We start from the raw sequence: 23,439 nt of genomic DNA, 5'->3' as shown, positions 1-23,439 counted from the left end.
CGGCTTGCAGTCGTAACGCCATCGACGTACAACATTACCGTAAAGTAGCAAGCTTAAAGTTCCATATTTACTTCAGTGGAAGCAGAAACTTAGCGGTTCTAAAGTTTTTAGACCATGTTTTGGAGAAATATATTTTCATACGAAACTTTTACTTTATTTTCATTCAATTTACCACGATTACTTCAGATTTACTATTTCTATAAAAAAAAAAAATTAAGAGAGCCATTAACAAGGTATTTATACAACTTTAAATAGCAAATGTCTGATGCGTTTTACTAGATTATTTACATTACAGGTAAGTCAAGTTTTTTCTCTCAATAAAAAGCTACTCCCGCAGGAAGAAATGTTACACTTGTGTTGCGGGTGTTTCACAAACATTCAAGTCACTTGCACACACGGACTCAGAACAAGCGTTCGTGGATGACACAAATTCTTGTCCTACGCGTGGTTCACACGGCTCCACTTCTCGCATATTGGGATAAGTCTGATAACCATTCATAAACCACCCGGCAATCAGCTTGAGTAAGCAGGTTGCCGTCTGTTATCATCAAAATCATCTCAGCCTATAGCTTACTGCTAGCCTCTCCGTTCGTTCTCCAGGAAGACCCAGCGGCTTTCACCGGATCGTCATTATATTTCCAAGAGTTATACCTGGTCTGGTATCTGCAGGGGCACGACAGTCAGCATGCCGGCGCCGTACGCGCAGGCGAGCGAGTTGCACGCGAAGCACTGCACGATGCCCGCGTGACGCTTCTCTACGTGCTCGATGTAAAGATCCGTATCTAAACAATAGGTGAAATGTTATATGAGGGAAAATAAATAATAATAATAATCCACAACTAAGCTCATCTTGAGTCCTAGAGAAATTATAAATAGTCCATTATATTGAACCCCAACCTAGGTTGCATCAGTCAGGTTCACTAACCACTAGACCTATCTGGAAATTCATTCAATTGGGGCCCAAAATTGGCATGCAATAGGCCCGTGATGACAAGATATAAGATAATTCTCTATTTGATGGTCAAAAATAATTAGACTGCTTGCTGCATCCAGATTTGCCTTGTGTTTATCAGAGCTTTTGCGGGAAAACAGTCACCATGTTTCGAACTCAGTAAAAAACCTGTCACAGAATTAAGAACAGTAAAGTTATATAGATAGAATAATTTAGAACAAAAAATTAATCTGAAAAATTTTCTTTCATTTGATTATTCAAGGTCTTTACATTAATATGCGATAAAATAAAAATGTTTCTATTAATGAACAAAGGAGCGACAAAATGAAATTTTTGATATTTCATTTCACGTGTCACGACCTTTACGGCTCTTCCTTTGTCATGTTTGATGCCTCACAATATGCAACATTTTTTCGTAAACGTTTATAAAGTAAAAAGATCTGATTTTACTAGGCATTTGTTTTAAAGCCCGTTATTCAACCCTGCAGTGTGTCCCCTTTGAGATTAATGTTACCGATATACACAAAAACAAGTGCGCATGCAATGCGGGGTATATTATGACATTAGCGAATAGTCAAAAAAGATATATCACATCAAGAGTCCTCGTACCTTTGAAGGATCAAAATGTATTCTCATTGCATTTCAAAACCTGAACCCACGCATTGACTACTTAACCGGACTATATTTTTTCTTAGTACATACCGACTATTTTTGCAATCAGAAACCGTTCTCTTTCTCATCTCTAATATTTTCACAAAATAGCCTCACATTTTGAACATTAAGTTATGTTTAATAAAGTTCAACTTACTATTAGCTTTGATTCCTTTCTCATTCTTCAGGACTTCAGCATTAAGTACCCAGTAGATCCTCGGCGTCGGTTGTCCGTAAGAGTTGCCGCAAGTGATGTGCGCTCTCCCGCCCTCATTAGGGGTCGACACCGACACGTTGCCGTCCCACCGCGGAGGTTGTAGTGCTATCACCTTCCACGACCGACGCATACCGTTGGCCGAGCATGAGTAAACTCCCTAAGAATTAACAGAATATTTTGTAATTGGAACTTTTTACAGGAATTTCGTAGATTTTGGAATAGCAGTATGTGTTTTCGCATCATATTCCTGAACCGAAACTAAACTGGAGAAAGCTTGAAAGAAAAAAATTGCTTCAAAACCGAAAGTTATTTCCAATTTCTACTATATGGCATATCCTGGACGTACTCAATTGAAACAAAGTAATAATTAACTAATTACATTCAGCTACCAAGGAATTTTTTTTTGAGTAAGAATCCGTTAACTTTCCAACGCGGAATAAAATTTTAACCTAAGATAAATATCCCACAGACCATGAAAAGAAGCTATAGTATAAAGGTACTTCAAGAAATTGTTCTAAAGCACTCTTTTCAGCTCCTTCAAAGACTTTCAGGCTCAGACACAATACAATGCAAAAAACATCAAACAACATAAACGAAACGCCTCCGAGTAATCTTTTGAAAGCGTGAATTTTTTAATGTCAGATATAACACAACACAGACTCCGTTATTTCTTATAAAAATGAAAATCTTTCATCATGCATAAAGGAACTGGCTAGTAAACAGAAAATGCAAGGTTTTCTAAAGGCAGGCATAATAAAGGGGAAAGGGTACTTAAATAACCATACTTCAAAGTACATTTTATATGACCTGGGATACGGAAAGCAATAAGCTCACTTTTGCAAAGATACCGGCTTATGTTCTCGGCACAAAATAAGAACAAAAACTATTGTTGTGCTAACCTCTCGAGCTGGTGTGAATGGTGACACGATGAGCATATGTTCGTTCTCATATGCTTTCAGGACTCCTTCCCCTTCCAAACTCCAGGAGATCTTCGGCGGCGGCGTGCTGACCGCGCCGCACCACAGCCGCAGGACCCCGTTAGGCTTGACCGGCATCGTCAGGACACCTTCCTCATCTATCTCGCCCACGTAGTCCTCCGTTTCTAAGAATCTGGTGAATTATTTACGCTTTGATATTAATAATGCCCTGGGGTGACTTACTTGTAAGTAGAGACTTAAAAATTACTCGTGTTGATTTAGTTTCTTCTAGTGGCTGCATATTTAACGTACGTAACAAAATGTTAAAGTAAAGTATGTCGAAGTTACTTTCAGTTGTAAGACAAGCATTCGAGGATCACACAAATGCTTGTCCTACTTGGGGATCGAAGATTAGGCATCGTGACCTCTACCACTCGGCTATCCGAGCAGTCAAATTAAAATTATTTCTATGACCACTTTTTCTTCCAGATAATAATTCATTATGTATGTATGTATAATTATGACAATGTAGTGTATTTTATACACCTATTTCTTAATATCTCTGCCACACACTTAAGTTGACTGTTTGAGAATGCTTTAAGCAATAAGTTCGCCATTATATGTACATGTATTGTATAAGAAGTGTATAGAAATAAATAATATTATGCTTTGTTCTTGTCAATTAGTAATTTGATTATTTTTGTAGGTTACCTGACTTCAGTGCTTCCCTCTTGCTGGATGTTCAAGTGCGTCTTCTGAGCTACCTCCAGGGCCTCGCCACTGAGCTCGTTGGTGGCTCTGCAGCTGTACGTACCACTATCATCAAACGTCGCATTACGTATCACTAACACACCGTGAGGAGTTTCCAGTTGCTTCCTTTTTCCCTGTGGATACGAAACTTTTTAGTCTTCGAAAAGTTTATTCGTTGCGTGCCTTTAAGGAATATGCAAAAGAGATCCAAAATACTTAATCTAATACTATTCATCTAAACATTACAGTCATTCAATTAGTTTTGTACTAAAGGATAGTCCGACGGCGAATGAAACACGTTTCGTTTGTGTAACAATTCCAGGTTTGCCTTTAACATCAATTGTATTCTGTTTTTAAACAAAACTCATGAATACAAAACGGAGTTCGTTAAAAATGTTTTCATATCAGGTTCTGTTCAAAGCGACCACAAGACTGCTAAAACATGCTTTGATTCTGTCAGGATAGAGGCTAAGCATAAACTTAGTTTGCCAACTATTCACAATCCGAGCATAAGAGCCCTCTCCTGTATCGGATTTGTTTTGAAATAGAATCTTTTGTTCGCATGTTGTTGAATTATATTACAAGTTTACTATGTCGGAAAAATACGTTATATTGTTGAACTGTAATTGAGTTCGCAACATATGATTGAATACGAACTTGTTGAGGGTTCTGTTCGCTGAAAAGTTGAACATCAACGAACATGAACTTTGGCAAATAGACGTTAAATTAGGGATCGCAATTGCCTCAAATTATTTAGAAAATAAAACAATTGGAGGTAATTTAATGTCCATTGTCAAAATGTATTTTCAATTTTTTTTCCTGGGCTAAAACGTATTTAAATCTTTTAGGGGCGGTTCTTCAGTCATCAGTTAACTTCTATCTGAGGAATAAATGCGACCGTTTGACATATTTTCCATTCAAAAGCTGTCAAAACGTCAAACACATTCTTCAGATGAAAGATATTTGGCGATTAAAAAATCAGCCCTTAGTATAATATGAAAAAAATGTCAGTAATCAATACGTTACCTTAGACCCTTCTTTCCACCAAGTAAGTACAGCAGGTGGTTCTGAACTCGGTTCCTTGCAATGTAAGATTACAGTGTTATATATAGGTGCGGTGATCACCCTCTCTTCCGCAGTTATCTTACTGGGAGAGTTGATCAGCCTCGCCACTGTTAAACGAGCGGGGACTGAAGTCAGACTCACAGCGCCATACCAAACCACGCACTGGAAAAAAGTTTCAACTATCATTTGAAGTCAATAAATTGTTATTGCTTGGAGCAAGAAAAATAAATAAAGGTATATTGAGGAATTTATACATTAAAGCTGAATTAATTATGTGACACACCCATAGACCTTGTATTTATCTTAGCCCTATATAAAGCTGTATTTTAACATCAAGAGACACCAAACCAATTTTAACAGGGGCTCTAATTTTATAAAAGTTTCTAATACTTCATCATTCTACTTGACTACAGTACTAGAATTCTCTTTATCATTACGCCACAGATATTTGCAATTTCCCATGACGCATCCCTTCGTCACCTCTTACGACACCCGTGGGACGGCACAGTCCATCCGTGACCTAGCGTAGTGGGGACGATTGTAAATCTTCCCTGATTTATTGACGGTTAAGGAAATGTGCTAGCCTAGATTAATTCTGGGTTAATTGTTTTCTGAGAACGTCGGCAGCTGAGTTTTAAAAACCTATAAAAATTTACTCCGCTAATAATCTTAAGATAGATGAGTCGTTTCGTGCAAATGCAGTATTATTTGTGCTGAGTGCCGCAGTTCAATTTCCAAACTCCTTATCTTTTAATTATGCCGCAGATATATCAGATTCAAGATCTCCATCAAGTTAACCAGGTTACTTAAGAATAAGACAACAGCGATAACCTTATTGTCTTATTACTTAACGACTTACGCTATCTTTATTATCAAGTGTACTGGGACAACTGTACTAAGAAAACTGCAAAATAGAAATCAAAAAGGCCAAACTCGATAGCTGTTTTAGGATCTGTATGTTTTATTATGACCTATAGCGATTAAGACAGAATTTCTTGGCTTTAAACCACCTACCTGGAACCACGTGACTTCCATATTCATCACGACCTCTACTTCCAGTTTCGTGCTCCTCCCTGGCAGTACAGAGATGATCTTCCGGCCGTCTCCCTCCTCCACATCGGTCCATTGATCATCATCATTCTCAGGCTTCGATCGCCAAACAAATCTCTCCCCAGGCACATTGACTTCGCACTCAAACGTTACCCGATCCCCGAGAGGAGCAATAACTGACTCCGGAAACTTTGTGAATTTCATTTCGAGTTCTGGAAAAAATACATAAGGTTTTATTACTTTCAGTTCAGATTTAATTCTTTGGAAGTGTTACAAAAGCATTTAAACAATATCAAGTAACTGAAACGCCCACTCGTCGTATGTTCGAAAGAACTATGAAAGCAAACGGAATTTTTGTAGAGGATATCGAAATCCGGTCAAAGAGAAAATTGAACAGGAAGACGAACCCTGACAAAGGCCAGCATGTTTAAAGCCCATCATGCGGATAATACTGGCTGCCCAGGGAAGGATAAGACCATAACTTGATATAAAATAATAATTTCGGAGTTTTTCAAAAAACATTTTAGTCAGCTGCTGCTTCAAACTCACGGTAAATTATATTTTTGTTGTTGTTCGATTTTCTATCGGTATTGATTGAGTTTCTTGGACGTGATTGTTTTTTTTTTGTATTATTAAAATCCATTTACATGAGGAACTTATATCCTTACGCTTAATTAAATTTATAATAATATTTAAAGATAAATACAAGCAATAATGTTTGTTAGCACGGTTACATACTATTCATGATACTATCTACAATCCTTATCATCACACATAGATCAGACAAAGCAATAGCAATTAATGGGGTAGATTCCAACAAAGTGTTTATACCGGTAATGGATAGGAAGTGCTTCTTGCTAATCGCTGACATGAATCTACGGAAACAATCGAACATATTAAAGAGTTTCTGAAACTACAAAACACATTTCAAACGGTTCATAAACAGTGTAATTTTTCAAACGCCAATATTCAAATGACACGTAATCAGTAATTCTCAAGATCAAAAGAAACACAATTAGAATCTTTTTTCTTTTTATTTGCATACCAAAAAGACTGGCCATAACAATAAAAAAGAAATCTTGGCGTCCTTGATACCTTGTTACCCACACATTTCGATCTCGGATGACGCATCCGACTTTAGCAAAATAAGCTTAAGGTAATACAACGCGTACTGCATTTACAACTTTATTTCATGCAACCAAGGTCCATATTGAGATGCACCCGTTAATTGAGATATAACATTTTATTTTTCTTTGTTGTCGGGCTCCAATTTATGTGATTTCAGTCCCGTCAGTCATTGACCGTAACTTTATGGAGAATTTTAAAAATTTCATCTCGTTGAAGAGTGAATAAAAATATATTTACGATTAAAGAAAGATTGGGTTTATTTTTAAAGTAGGTGATAACAGCTACTTCAGCTATTGAGCATTTAAAGTTTCGATCGATTTTAATCGTTACGTTTTTTTTATAAAGGTTTTATTATAATGTTATGTCGTGGAATCGATTTCGATACAAGATAGGACCTGTTTGGCCTTGGTTGCTGGCGTATGAAATTCCCGTCACGAACTTCGCACGTCTAGGGCAAAGCTACTTAAAACTAAGTATCCGTGCGGAGTACACATTGTAAAACAATTTGGTTGTCTTGGTTCGAGCTGAACTCTTAAACTAGGTAAGAGCTCTCACCGCCACTTAAAGCTTTTTAGAAGAAGGCTTCTAGTGTTACACCTGTGAAGACGCCACGGCCCGCTGGGTACTTCCCCGCTAGTAAACTTTTAACTACATACATTACCGAACTATCTTCGGTGATAAGCGAACGTGCTTACTACTAACGCTTTTCCTATTCCTGCTAGACCGAATGCACGGAAACTGAAAGTCTTGATATCTCAGACACTTATGTATCTTTTTGTAATTATGGATTAAATATTTTACTGAATTTATGACTATCGATATAATTGCGACTATTATGTATAGTAGTAGTAAATGGCATATATTTGTTCGAAACATTCATTAACTTATGTTTTATTTCGTTGATGATAAATTTTAATGATTATAATTATTTGTATTCCGCCGCCTGCAATTATCTACCTACGTTGTGAAACATCGTTAATTCATAATTTCCTGGTAGTTTGGTTAAACATTCAATTATTTTTCCAATGTAATATGACCACCTGTGAGTTTTATGACCTCAGCTGATCAATCGCCGAATTCATATTCGTAACATGCACCACAAGATGGACGGTAGAGTATCCAACACGGCAGTTTTCAATTTCTATTATGACAAACACGTATAAAAAAAAATAACTTCAGTCCTACATTGAACAATGGTTTGTCTGTTGTAAAACAAAATTCACATGCAATTACTACAATCACCATACCCGACCGCTAAGCATTACTTTCATTACAGTCTCCCATTCATAAGCGCTTCCCTATGCCCTACAAACATTGTAACTCCATACAAATTTGAAAGCACTATACGCTTCGAATGGTTTGAGAAAATGCATCAAAATAACGTTCATACTGCATTCCAATGTACGGGCAACCGGTTCGTGCACCATCACTATGGATTATGAATATGAGGTTCTATTCTGTGATTGCCAATCACTTAAATTGTTACTATGGTAACCATTAGGAAACATAATGTAATTTTTATATGAAAGAGTTTCAGAAGAAGAACCTTTTTTTTTCATTAATGTTTTCAATTTAAAATTTGCCCAAATATAGGCAGAGCACCCGGATTTACTGTCATCAGCAGTGCAGCTGCAAGTGTCAATATGAACATGTAATCAACGGAGTAATGGATAAACTCTTTGATTCCTCGTCTATGTCTGTATGCAGGGTATGGTATTGAATTTTGTACCTTACATCGAAGGCAAAACTCATAAAATGAAACATCACATGTATCAAAAGCTTTATAAGTCAAAACTTTCAATAAGACGAGTAGTATCCCTTTGTTCAGTTTGATCTAAACGTCTTTGGTAAGTCTAGTTTAATATCCGCATCGAACAAATGGGAAGGACTGGTACCTACTGGCGACCCTAAAGACAGACAAGTCCATTTTGCTTTATTGATCCCTGACGAGCCATAGAACAAGAACATTCTCTCGGTAACAAAGGTCGACAATCAGGAAACTTGACGCCAACCGTCAAACACTCCACCAATGGAATATCGCTGGAAGTCTAATCAACTAGCTAGGGCCAAAGCCAATTTCTATACAAGCCGTTTCAAATCGAAACTAGTTCTTGGAGCTTTAGGGAAGCGGATATGAGACGACAAAAAATAACCATTTATTAGGTCTAGTAAAAACGAATTTTAAATAAGTTGTAAAAGGAAGCATGGGCACCGAACCGAGTTTAACTGTAGGGAGTGTTGTAAGGTTTTTTTCTAAATGAAATGGGCTTGCTTATAAATTACCCTAGGGCAGAGTTAAAGACCTTTGTAATACAAAAAGGAAGAAATAAGTAAAAATTGAGTGTAGTCTATTTTATCAATGTAGCCATGGTCAAGTACGGAATTAAGTTTACTGAGGCAAAAATCTTCGGAATATCCTAGTTAATGACGTTAAAGAATTCAGCGTTGTAACTGTTAAGATTTTCATCGTTAACATGTCAATTAGTATAACCACCTTACCTGCGGCTGCCTATATAATATTCCCATAGAGTAAATCAGTGAAAGACGAAATAATTCCCCTAAGTCCCAAACGAGTAGGAGGTTACTAATGACTGTACACAAATACTTGGACAATACAGTGACTAGTAAGCGTAAAATTTGTTCGGCACACACCCACACAGACAAGCCCAAATCTTTTTGGGTTCCCTTTAGAACTGGATGGAATACTTAACCTAAGTGACCCTTTCATGTACAGAGTGAAAGCAACATTGCTTTTGTAGTACTCAAACTTATGTATTGTGTTCGTATCAAGAACAAAGGTAGGACATTTTGGAAGTAATAAATAATAATCCGTTTCGATGTATTTAGAAGTCGTTTATTAAAACTAACTATTTTGTTTTTACATACGCAACAGTTAAGTACATTTGTTGTTAATTGTGTGTCTAGGTTTTTTTACGAAATAACAATGTAATTAACTAGTTTTTCGTACGGCAAATATTGTGCAAATTTGCAGGTGCCGGCGAGTACAAAAAAAATGTTTTGTCACAATAAAAATAACATAAATACTTATATAATTACTTTATTGGTTAATATTTATTTGAATAATTGGAACTAACTATCCTGAAAATTGTATAGATAAATTAAACATGACAGAACCCAGTGATTTCTGTTGTTTTTTTTTGCTTTTTGCCGTCACTAAGCCGCGTGTCAATGTGTGCGTAGCTACCTGCGGTATCCGGGAGCTTACCCGTCGCACCTGTTACAATTTCAAAATAGACGAAAAAACTTATCGTCTTACACCTCGTACATTAACATTTGATTTCCTTTCACACCAAATTAACCTCTTCGTAACACGCAATGAAAGTCGAATATGAAATTACTTATATGTACATCCGTTCGATATATTTTTGGACTGCGGCTTGCACTGAGGTCCAGTAATTTGTATCGAATTTATAAGATTTCACGAATAAATTAAGTTTGATACATGAAATCCCAGATTTAAATTAAAACGATATCCTGCTTTCCATTGAGATGTATGCAAATGTACCAATTTAATCTCGAATCCATAAAGCTACGTAGTTAATATTTACTAAAATGTTAGAATATTGAAGCAAACCGATTACGTGTGCAAGTGATGCCGTTTTCTCTACAAACCTCCGTATTAAGTGCAGCTTAGTAACATATTCAATTTAATATTAAAGTCGAAAATACTCACGGGCTATCGCTGGCACGAGGAGCGTCAAAAACAGCTGTATATGCAACGGTGCCGCCATGTTGGCAACCTGCAAAAAAAAGAAACGGATTAAAAAAGAGGAAATAAAAAGTTTTTTGAACTGAGTCACACTTTGTAATTCTGCTTTGTCTACGTCCTTTTTATTTGTGTAACGCGAATGTGACCTGGATGGGGCGCAACTTAGTGTTTTGTATATAACGGAGATATTAAATCTTTGTCATTCTACAACTTGTTTTATTACTCCACTGAAAGTACATAGATACTATAAAAAAGAAGTATTAAGGACGTATTTTTGAGCGACAATATGTAGCACAAACACAACCTACACAAGCTAAATATGGCATTAAAAGTAAAACAGAAAATTCTATTTTCTTCATTACGGTAATCTCTTGTCGGGATGTAGAGCTCTCAGCGTACAAGTGCCGCTTTTATCTCCTTAACTAAATTGACCGGTATCAACCCCTTAATAAGTTGGACTATATAAAATTGGATTCCAACGATTATAAAAATAAAGTCTGATTTAATTTTAAATAATAAAATGGATTTATTTTCTAGCGGAAATGTTTCGTTCACCTTTTAGCTTCGGCTTAGTTGAATCCACTTACACCGCAAATACTAATGTTTGAAGCGAAAGAGAAATTAGAAAAGCTCATAAGCATACAAACGACAGCATTTCGCCATTCGGCCTATGTAGGTATTTCTGTCATAACCCACGTGAAAAAGCAAAACACCATTTTAAAATTAGAATTCGTTGGAATCGGAAACCGACGCGTGCCAATAAACCAAAATAATACGTTAATAACCGGCTAACCGTTACCGACCGTTATTTATAAACAAAAATGACCGCAACAATGTATCTTTCATTGCATAACGCCGAAACATTCTTTATGTGATCCATAGTTTACAAGAATGTGTTGTCATTTCATCTCAGCATCAAAGACATCTCGACTTGAATTATTCAAAGAATCCAATCACAAAACGACCTTTATCACTTTACAAACTGGGACACTGATGCATGTTAATTAATTATTTATCTACCTACTATGTTTTTTGAAGACTCTTTAATCACAAAACGTACATCAAGTTACTCATAATGTGGTAGTAAATTGTAATCATCTAGTAATAGCCAGTGAAGAAATCGCCGATCGATAACCACTTGATATTGCTGGCTAATGGCCAGCTAATAACGTTAATAGATGTTAACTCTAACGTTATAGCCCCAGTTATCGAGCCGCGAACGTTATTTTATACAAGTAATCACAGTTTGCCCCCTTACTTACACGTTTAACGTCTGTCTAGACCTAACTTTCTTTATTTAACAACCAACCTAAGTGAAAGAACCTGGAGACTTATCATATGACATGCAAAAACAAAGCTATTTTTCCCTAATGCAAAAGTAATGAAGTTTTAGTGTAGCTTACACCAGTTAGATAATAGCCGTGCCGGTGCCTTCTTTAATAAATCATTCACTAAAGGTAAGTACAAAGACTGTATCAAATAGTTTTTTCTCTACAGTAATTGAAGCAGGCATCTCTATGGCACTCATAGGTATTACCTTTGCCAAAATGCTTTTATGTAAAGTAGGAAACCTAAATGGGATAGTGCCGTAATACTTGGCAAAATTTCCTCGTCCTGGAAAAGTTCAATGTACATATTTTCATGAAGATTATTGAATCATTTTTTCACACCGCAAAAACTGTGTCCCTTTAATTAGGCTCTATACTTAATGACTCCTAATGAACATTTATCGGCCTTACCATACATACCTTACCTTTTGTTCTGCAGCAAAGCAACTTCGTAAAAAACCACCCTGTACTACTTAATTTGTCTTAGTATAGTACTGAGATCAAATAGAACAATTTCCAGGTAGAGTATCATAGTTTCAATCCTCATCTCTACAAAATTTCTCTTTCTAAATGTCTAATTACCAAAAGTTTTATCACATACACGGTACAGGCACAATATTATTGAAAACAAGCTTAGCGTTGGGTATACTAACGCTACGTAAAATGTCCTTTATTTTGTATCTACGCTTGCAGCGGCGCTGTGGGCAATCAGCTAGTCTCATGCAACCTGATTGGCTAACCCCTTCACAATGGCCAGCCAACGTTCCAAACAGTACACTGTTTGACATAATTTACGGCCGACGAACAACAGTATTATTATTTACAGACCATGTTCTATTACATATTAACTCCGTAATATGTATTCATCATTACGGATTAGCAGTCGAGTCCGTCCTATTAATTACATATTCAGGGCACGGCAAAAGCGCTATTAGTTCCATCGGCGCACTAAATAACAAGAATCGTTTCACACGTGCGACTAACATTTCCCAGAATAGGGATCACTTGAATATGGGTGAACGTTGGCACTTGCCGATATTACTATTGTTTTGTAGGGATACAAAAAGGGTCCGGCATTTCGCTCGCTTAAGATGCAAGTTGGTTTCGTTAGTATAAATTTTGTTTCATGTTTTTAACAGTATTAAACGTTACTGTTAACGTAGACCCTGAGTATTGTTTCTAGGCGAGCTTGATAATATTTAAAAATCTTTCTTTATCGAGTCTATCATCAGACGACTTTTTATATGCGCCCAAAAGTTGCCAGGTGAACAGCTACGTTATTGGCATACATCGCATCGTTTAACGAGCAGATGAATGGTGAAAGAAACTGTTAACCTAATATTTTCTTAGTGGAAACTCCATAAAGATTGACCTGAACAAAAAACATTCAACGCGGTTTTGTGTTGAAAGTTTTTTTTCAGGTCAGTGGCAAACTAGAACTAAACGTATTTTGAAAACAAGATGACATTAAATTATAATAATGTACCTTGTTGCCAAATACGCTGCAACAGAACAACTTTACTTTAGAAGAAACTTAATTGTTATGTTATGTGGCACTACATTATATTCCAACTTGGAACTTTTCCAGTGTATCGATATTGCCGACACAGCATCCGCAATCAGTAGTGAAACTAACACTTCTCACAAGTTCTAGTAACCGCGCTTCCAAGATATTTGCATTTGCTAAATAGAGCATTGTCTTATAGCCAATTCTTAGTATTCTAGATTCTAGATAACATATTCCACTTAATCCAAACTCAAGTTCTCTAAAAGAAACCAATTAAATGCTTCAATTTAAATAAGCTTTAGGCTAAAAGTCCAGCAAACGTATTTAAATATTATCCAATCAAAAACTAATATCAGTTATTCAATATTGGAACAACATTAATATATAAAATTAATTAACATAATTGATTCAATATTGTATCAATTATAAATTATTATCAACGTGTTGTAAAATCTATTTACGAGTATAATACATTTTGAATGGCTATTGCAATAGCACGTCTATCGCAAATAATACTGATACCGAATGTTTATAATAACGATTTTATTCAACAATAGCTATTATTTACTGTCAAAATATCACAATCTGGGTATCTTTCAGAGCATTATTATTAGGAACGATAGATTTAATATGAACTACATTTTCATAAATATGATGTCGAATAAAAAAAGCTTGAAGGTTGTCATATTTCAATTTTTATTGGTATGAATATGAAGTTATTGCTCTCTCTTTCTGAATGACACGGAAACTTTTTCAATGACATCTATGTCTCAAGAATCGTCTACCCTTAAAGTTAGACTTCGAGCGATTGACGAGCGATGTGACGCAGCTCTACGCCATGTAACGAGGCCTCTTTTCCACAACTTCAACAGTCCTACTTATAAGAAATAGTGACAAGTTCCAGGTCGTTACATTTCTTTAAAACCCTAGCTGCATATCATATTTTTTTAATAAATGTCGATACAGACGCTCAACAACAACGACATTTATAAAAGCTGTCCATGGTCACTGTTACCTACATACATATTCTCGTGACGCCCCTCGCTATGCAGCCAGGCGACATTTTCCCGCCGAGCACTTTTTGCGCCACTGTCATCATTCAAGATTCCAGTACTAATGTCTGCCTGCAAAACAGGTGTGGGCAATCTTATTGATGTTGACTGCTTTTTTATTTTAAGTAGACGTGAGCAGATCTTTAAGATAACGATGGTCAATAGTTTTAATGGTCCCCAGTTTTTATTGGTTTTGTACGTAATGAGTTTGTTACAGGCTTCTTTTTTCACTTTTAAAAGTTCTAAGATTACCCAGGAATAAGAACAATATTTTTTATGGATCATCATAATCATAAGCCTTGTCCAGTTCACTGCGAATATAGGTATCTCAGTAACACCCTAAGAATTCTCCCTAGATTATTTTAAGGGATAAAAAAATGGAGAGCATCCCTAAAACATAATGAAGAAATGAAGGTTATTTAGTGATATCGCGGACTAAGAAAAGTATATTTGAAAGTTACCTAACTTAAAACTTCTATATAACTAGTTGCACCTCTAGCACATAAAGATCCCTAATCAATTGACTAGACTTCCATTAACGCCGGTAAAAGTAGGCGTAAAGGCAATAGGTACTTATAGCGAAATTAATTATACGTGGATCAAGACAACGTTGCTTAAAGCTAATGTACAAATTCTTTAATCACGTTTCTCTAACATCAAAGTAATAATGAATGTATGTATGTAATCACACCTGTTTTCCTCACAGCGCTTAGCAGTGGTGTTTTATTGCACACCCACACTTCAGACCGTATAAATTACTTTTAATTCATGTAATTACATATTTTGGAGTTGTGAGAGAATTTATAAAGTATCTAACAATGCAGCCACGGGGCACTTGTTTCAAAGTAGTTGCGACTACGGGATTTTTAATGAAAAACCTAAATCCAATTTTAATTTTGCTTACGCTTGCTTTGGTCTCAACTTCTAACTTATTGCGATGTTAAAACTTATACGGCAAATTTATACGTTGAAATAAAAACTTGTTGAGAATTCCAAATTAAAAAGCAATCATAAATTACTCAGATTGCGTACTCGTGCATAATAATAGATAAGCCGAAATTATTTAATTTATAGCTCGCTGCATGATTTATAACGATTCTCGAGATGTTATAAAACTGATTTACGTAAGATTAAACATCTTAACTGAAGTGATAAAAGTGATACTTATAGAATTTTATGTAACGCAAACTCTGATTTATAGAAAACTGGTGATTGCAGTTTTTTTATAAACTATGAACCTAGTTATAACATAGTTCTTTTAAATTTAAAAAAAAAACTGTTATTTTTTATTAATTGCCAGCGAAATTTAAGCGGTAACCAACAACTGTTATAGGTGAGGATTTTCCGTAAGCTTTTGACTTTCTAGTGACTATTTTTCGTAACAGTAAGTCTCTTAATTTATTAATAAGGAACAAAAAATAGCGCAGACAATCAGGCATATTTATACCAGTTGTTTAAGTTCCCTAAGAGCTTAGTCTTGTTGCGGTCAGACGAGTCCAAAAATGAATTCGGACATTTGACCAGATAAAGATAGATTTACGGAAGATCAACTTTAACTTTTTATTGGAATTTTAGCATTGTTTTAACTAACTGATAAAGAATACCATAATATATGTATGTATCTGTTGATAGAGTGCTGTACAGTAATTTTTTCTCAGTGAGATGCCCCTCGGAAAAGGATCGTAATTTGCAAATTCTGTCATTTAAGACAGAATTTGCAAATCAGCTCAATTTAAGGAAAAGGGAGCACTCCGATCTTTTGGGTTTAGTTCGTATGGTTAACAAAAGAAAACTTCACATAGTCGTGAAAGCAATTATGAAAAAGAACCACGTGGTGAAAGGACAAAATTAACAATGAAAATAAACTACACCTATTATAGTTTGCTGAATCGTTTGTACTCCAATAAATACAATGTTCACATACGTAATAAATTAGTACAACAATCAATTCAGCATTAACAATTGATAACATGAATAGAAATTCCAAAATGGTGGAGCAGGGACAGCAGCCAGACGTCTAAGTAAATGACAGGGGGACAGGCATTCAATCAAAACAAACGAACGCGCAATTGATTATGTGTGACACATTAAACGTTGAGTTAACATATCATTACAGTTATAGCTGCTTAGGGCGCCGCATCAGTATTCCGTGCATGCCCCGCCGAGGACAACGTCTACGCAAGACGGTGTTGTCCACTACATATCTTCAAATAATAATAGAGTTGAAAAAACGTCACAAGAAATAGATATAGTATTCTTTGTACAAATAATACAAAGTCATAATCAAACTCAGCTTTTGACTGCCCTTTGGTTAACATGGTAACTGTTATACCTACATGCAAACACATTATTATATTTTATTTATTTGTCTTCTTCACTGCCTGCTCTTTTCGCTTAATTAAAGACAAAACAACGTGAGCGACAGCCATAACACTTCACTTGTTTTTGTTTTGTAATATAATCATATACAATCAACGTTTAATACTTCGTCTTAATATAAAGTTAACTAAATAAAACCAAGCGTCTACTGACCAGTTCCCTTTAAAAATGTTTGTAATACGATATTCTTATTACAGGTTTTAAATGGCTGTCCAAGCATGTATGGTGATATGAAAGGCAGTTTAATATCTTCTTCGAAGAACGTAAATAAAGTAAGATTGGACACGACATATTAAATGGAAAACAAGAGGTGCATTCAAGATGCAAGTAGGAATAAAACTGACTTGGCAAAGGCTGCAGATTGCAGCAAAAATGATGATTGCACCTTTTCTCGCCATTGCAACATGCATGAAAGCTTGTTTAATATGTGACAATAACCATTATCGTATAACTTAACGCTTTCAATCATTTGAAACTGCCTAAGCTAGCTCTAATAGTGCGTAATGAAGTGCGATCAGAGCTGTTAATTTGGTTTCGCCTTGTTCCACAACTTGTCAATCATTAAGCCAATCAATGGTCACTCCGCCTAACTTGATAATGAGATAGAAACTCCTTGCGTCAGTATATGGCAACACCGTCACGAGCATCGCTGACGTTTCCTTGCTAAATTCAAATCATTTTGGACATGGTTTAGTGCTTCCTCGACAGGCGTGCACGTCGCATTAGGATTATTGAAATGCGGATTTATGGCCGTCTAATTGACGGCTGCCGGTGTTGGTTTGTAGCAGTTTGTCACTACATATTTTTAATCTGACGTCATAGGCAGGTTAAGGTATGGATGTAATGTTTTTCCATTTGTGGTGTGAATGAAAACAGGAAAGAGGCCCGTTGCCTGTTTAGTTTATGGAGCAATTAAAGTTTTGTTACATAGATGACAGGTCTAACAACGACTTTGTTAGTCATTCTACACAACTTCCGTAGATTCTTACAACATGGCATATGATTTGTCATATCCTTTTACATGTATCATAATTATAAATGTTTTATTGATATTCTAATTCGCAAGTAATAAAATGTGCTGCGCTTTCTATGGTCACCAAATGCAGATCAAATATCAAGAATGGAACAAATATATGTATCTTGCTCCAAGTTTGTATGGACTTAGTTTCTACGTTCCACAAGGTTCTAGGCTATAAATTGTTGCAGACTAACAAGAGCACCACGATTGCGTGCGGAACATCGGTTAATACAACAAAATGAAGATTCAAGATCCTTTCCCTTTTCCAATCTTGTAATATCATGATATGACAATGATTCATTATACACTTTCTCAGCCATACCTTGAAACCTATATAAGGTTATAATCATCAGTCAAAGTAAATCTTCGTCTTCATCGAACATTAAATTTCTTTTATCGGGACGTTACCACCTAACTTTTTTTAAGTGATGGATAAACTTTGTAATATAATCTCCGTTTTTTTCACACAGCGAGAATTTGGGAATCACGACAGCTGGTCCGCCTCAATAATGTACCCTATGGCTTCTTTACCTTCCCAAATTGTTCAAAGTTTATATCTTTTTATTTGAAAACAATTTGGTTTGTTGTGTTGATGTGTATTTTTTTATGTAGCTATTTCCCTTATTTTAGGCCTATTCACAGTGAAAATGGTTTAACGATCTGGACATTCCGCTACATACGTAGGTATTCATTGTAGACGTAAGTACGTTTTTAATTGCAGCTTTCTTTGTTACAGCTATCAAACTCACAGCACGCACACTTTTTGAGCACTCTTTAAAGGGTATTCTGGCTTTATTTAATGGAGGGCACGTCTAAAATGGTTATAAACCCGAATCTCTTTATTCAGTCAAGCCACAACCTGAACGTTTAAAAGGATAGTAGAAAGAACTACATTGTTTTCAATAAATGCCTCATAAAGAATTCAATGGGCCCGCATACCACACGCTACGTGCGACTATAAAAAATGTTTTTATTTCTTTGATGACATAAAGTTTTCATCGTACTGAGTTGAGTAGATAATGCATTACAAAGATAAGTTATGGCACTCGATCAGACAGATCTGATTTCACAGAAGCCCAGCTCGATTCTCAGAAGACACGCAGCAAACAACCTGTTTGTGTTATTATGCTTTATCAAATAGACAACATATTTTTAATATATGAAGACGTATGTACGTATTTTTATACTTATATTTAACTCGAATTGTATTGAGTATCTATGAAGTTCATAATAAACCCACAAACCAACTCCATAAATATTAAAAAAAAAAAAAATATTTGAAACAATTTTATTTAGCTTTAATTTCCAGATTCAGATATTTGATCTTCATTGCATATAGGAATGTTAATTCGAAACAGGCACAGGCGTCTGATAAAACTCCATAACGAAAAGAGCGTCTTGCACTGAATGCACTGAATCAAACGGTTTGTCTACCAACTGGGTATCATCCTTAAGGTCGAATTAAACTTGCAATATTACAGCTCATATAACGTTTGCGGTAGATGTTTATTGCTTAGTTTCTGACACCAAGTGTAGTAAGTGCTACATATTGTACATATACGTTAATATGTTTCTGTATATTACACTAACGGGCTCCTCCTTATAACCACGACTTTTATGTGGTATTAACATGTGTGTAGCTTCATAAATACGGGTTTACCACGGTCCGAACGAAGACCTTGTTGAAGTTATACTGTAAATTATGATGAATTGTTACTGCTAATTACAAGTCTATCAAGAACAGACTTAAATAGATCTATAAGCAACGAAACTTTTACAGCCTTTTTAGTGAGTATTGATTTACGAATTACTCATCATACCATGTCAGAAACATTCCCATCATCATAATTAATTACTACTTCATTTCGAACCACCTGACATCTTCAAATTACACCTGATTCGACCATGTAAATGACAGGGAGACGTATTCATAAAGCCCCAGATTCTCATGAATTTGTCTGTAAACATGCATGGATTAGTGTTTATCTCGAATTTTCTAAAATGTTTTTATCATAAAATTCGTTGAATTCTGTCTTGGCAAATACCTAGAGTTTTACACATTCTATTCAACCAATTAAGGATTACACGCAGAAAATATGTTCAAAAAAGATAAATGTAACGTGAAAACTTCTAACGAATAATATCTAAAAGGTAATCTGAGAACGATGTCGATAAAATGTACAAAATGCTTGAAAATATACCTGAATTTAGTTTATCGGCAATATTCAAGACTCGAAAAAGGGTATTGTTAAACAACGGTACTACAAGGAAAATTCTGATCTTCTATTCTAATTAAATGTTTTGTTTCACATGAATTGGGAATTAATAATCCAATCATATTTGACATAATAATACGTACCTACATGTGTGTACAATAGTGTTCCAAAATTTTTCATCTCTTGGCGTTATCTCTAAGGAAGACTGTGCGCCTACCACTACCATACATTCATACCAGACCGCAATCAAATATGGCCTTGACACGTCATTTCATGCTAAAGGTAAAAAATCTAACGAGGATTAAAATACTCCTCATAATAAAATCAACTCATTTTGATAAGAGTCTCTAGTGGATGGATGATCTATCCTATTTAGTGGACAGTAAACAAGAAACACTAAGTCCTAACCGTAAGCCGCTTTACCTAGTTTATAGTCAAAGCAACAGCGCAGTTGAGGGTGACCTGCAATGTAAAGCAGACTTTATTTTGGCCCTTTTTGAGGTGAATTTTAGAAAAGGATTGAAGAAGAGTGGGATTTTAAACTGCTACAAACACATCAGTGACTTAATTAAATTGTGTTGTTTTATCTAATTTGACTCTGGCAAACTAAAATAAAGTCGTCCATATTGGTCACAATTCTTATTACATTTTCTTTTCAAATACGAGTGAAGAATGTGAAATATCCACATAGAGAATACACTACCGACAAAATAATAAACACAAGCGCAAAGTAAAATAGAATAGATATTAAGTACCGGACTATTTAACAACAATAACTAACCCTCTATAAACAATTAATTGGTAAAAGGATACTCAAATTACATAACAAACGTAGTCGAGGATCCAATGATAGGTGCGATACGAATCTCGACTTACACTCACCTGTCGTTCACTGGGGACACAATTTCCGGTACTTATTGTTGAGCATGTAAGGCCAGAGCAGTTACTATTGAACACATTGACTATTCCGACAAGATGGATAGTTTAGATCAATGGAAACACTTGGTACTGTAATCTAGGAAGCAGCTGCTACTGTGTTTTGTTACTCCAAATGGTTTTGTATTATTTTGGATGCAAATGTTCTGTTCTGTACGCTTTGGACATTTCGTGAAAATAACAGATGATACCTAAGACTGTTGAAGAAATAGGAAATAGCTTTGTTATTACTATTGTCTACATCATTATTTTTGGTTAAATTGTCAAAAAGGGCCATTTACGTGAACGCGTATATAAAACTTTAATATTAATGTGTGTGATGACTCCACATCGAGTAACCCTCGCACTCTAATTAAATCGAAAGCTGAATGGTAAATTATCCTCACAACATAGGAGTCTGTCTATCAATGACCTAACAATGTGCCTTAACATTACAAGCTAACATTATGAAGACATACCATAGATATGATACGGACGATAAAACAGTAGTAGTTAATGAACGGGTCAATATTTACTCATTATCGAAGAACAAACTCAAGTGAGTGCGATACAATACGTCACTGAGAACACGAGCACATTGTCAGCTTATCAACTCTTAATTAAATTGTTTATATTCCAAGGAATTATTTTTATCTTTTTGTAAGATTTAATGAGAAATTCTTTGTGTGCAGTTTCTATTGTATACAGAAAGGTTTATGCAACAAAGGAAGTTTTCGACGAACGTCCTGCCAGGTTTACACCTTTGCCGTTCTGATGTGTCACACAGATATGATTTATCTAGCTCGTTTCTTTACCAGACTAAGCCACGTTTCTGCACCTTGTAATGTACAAAGCCACGGGCCAGTGGGGTGCTTGCAAAGCTTAAAAAGGACATATCAGATTTAACGTTGGTAATCTTCAGTTCTAATTAAATAGATTAAAGATCTCGTAACACTACACGCATGCTTTGAAAGCTTGAATAAATCTGTTAAATAGTTAGAACTTGTAACACAAATCCACTTATATCCTGGAGGGCATGTCAAACATGGGGCAGCTTATAACGGAACACTTCCTCATTTTGTCACTTGCCCATTTCTAAACTCGTAGGTCTCTAAGTGCATCGATCACCATGTGTACAAATCGTATAGGGTCATCACTTTTCAACAACGGACAAAAGTTTTCCTAATCTTCATAAAAACCAATCCAGATTCTCGTCCTTTTGCGTTTGACGAACATTATAACCTTATTTGTATAATAAGCTTTACAACTCAGACCAAGTGTCCATGATCATAGATTCAATTTTTGCTTCGAAATTTCAAGGTTGAAGAAAGTTTTCGCAGCTATTCAACTGGTACATACAGAAGTACCATGTCAAGTGATAGCAACCCTAAGTGTTGTGGGTAATACGAACTGGGCAAGTACCCGGAACTATACGTTGTGTGGTCCCTGGAGGGGGGCGCGGAAATCGATGACATGCGATCCAATTTCAAAACAAACATGCTTTTGGACACTACTTACCATTATTGATTCACTGCAGGAAGATTTCGAATTTTGATCATAATATTATCTTACTTCAGTCGGACAGCTAGATACAAATCAATATATAGTTAAGTATCTACTAATTAAACAGTTGAAATTAATCCAAACACTAGTTTGATTAGCAATAAAGTTTGTACCTAACGTTATTAGACTGAATGCACGTGACCAAATTTTGAACATGCGTTTCACAAATTAGGATAACAAGATTGTCCAACAAACTAACAACTCTAATAAAAGCATTTCTAACTAATAATTGGTAAGCTTACGAAACAATACTGGTTCATATTAAACTGGCTGGTTATTAGGGAAACGTGCGCACCAATTGATTAGGGAAAATTCGTTGATTTATCAAATTGGTTGAACCATCAACAGCGCGTATTTAGTGGCGAGCACGTGCTGCGCGCAACTCATACACTACTACTGAACCTGCCATAACGTATACGAACATTTCTCTCTCCTCGTATACTTCGCGCAAGAAACCCTTCATTTAATCTACTAATGCTTCGAGATTTTCTAAAAAAATAATAAGAATATTATAACTAAGCATTGACAAAACCAAACCAACTGGGTTGCTCTCCAAATAACGGAGCTAAAATTATTCGAATAAGTGCGATATTGCACCCAATTCACATCTTATTAATACCATAGGTGTGAATTAAGTATCTATTTTTAGATTTTCACACTTTATCACGTTGCTTACTCATCAAATAAATAATCATTTTTATGGAATTTCCTTACATTTACGAACCATTACAATCTTCCATAAAGATGTAAATTTTTCGACCTAGAAACTCGAAGATAAGAAGACATATTTTTTCGTGCGTTTTTTGATGAATTCTCGTTAACGGCCGTTATGAAAATAAAACAGCGGGGTTTGTAAATGTGCTAAATGAGCCTTTTCAAACGATATCCCGTTCAAAGGGCGCATTTGCGGCGTTTTCGCCTTCTTTATAAACAAAAAATAATTTAGATTCAGAAGATGTTTTCGCATCTGCACGTACACATTTTGAACCAAATCGGAACCC

General features: G+C 35.6%; 1 protein-coding gene across 1 annotated transcript in view; it reads right to left on the bottom strand.

Moving 5' to 3' along the window:
• LOC113495537 (interference hedgehog-like) overlaps positions 1-23,439 on the bottom strand; it is a 40,594-nt gene that overhangs the window by 7,949 nt on the left and 9,206 nt on the right. Inside the window, exons 2-8 of the mRNA XM_026874292.1 lie at positions 10,425-10,491; positions 5,567-5,814; positions 4,514-4,714; positions 3,449-3,621; positions 2,720-2,930; positions 1,761-1,977; positions 652-782 (exon numbers count right to left, since the gene is read on the bottom strand). Coding sequence (XP_026730093.1) covers positions 652-782; positions 1,761-1,977; positions 2,720-2,930; positions 3,449-3,621; positions 4,514-4,714; positions 5,567-5,814; positions 10,425-10,482 — 1,239 coding nt within the window. The 5' untranslated portion in view covers positions 10,483-10,491. The remainder of the gene's footprint in view (positions 1-651; positions 783-1,760; positions 1,978-2,719; positions 2,931-3,448; positions 3,622-4,513; positions 4,715-5,566; positions 5,815-10,424; positions 10,492-23,439) is intronic.

This window comes from Trichoplusia ni, chromosome 7 (assembly GCF_003590095.1).
Source record: "Trichoplusia ni isolate ovarian cell line Hi5 chromosome 7, tn1, whole genome shotgun sequence".
Lineage (NCBI taxonomy): Eukaryota > Metazoa > Arthropoda > Insecta > Lepidoptera > Noctuidae > Trichoplusia > Trichoplusia ni.
Note: the sequence above shows the minus strand (reverse complement) of the source record. Positions and strands in the feature narration are given on the sequence as shown.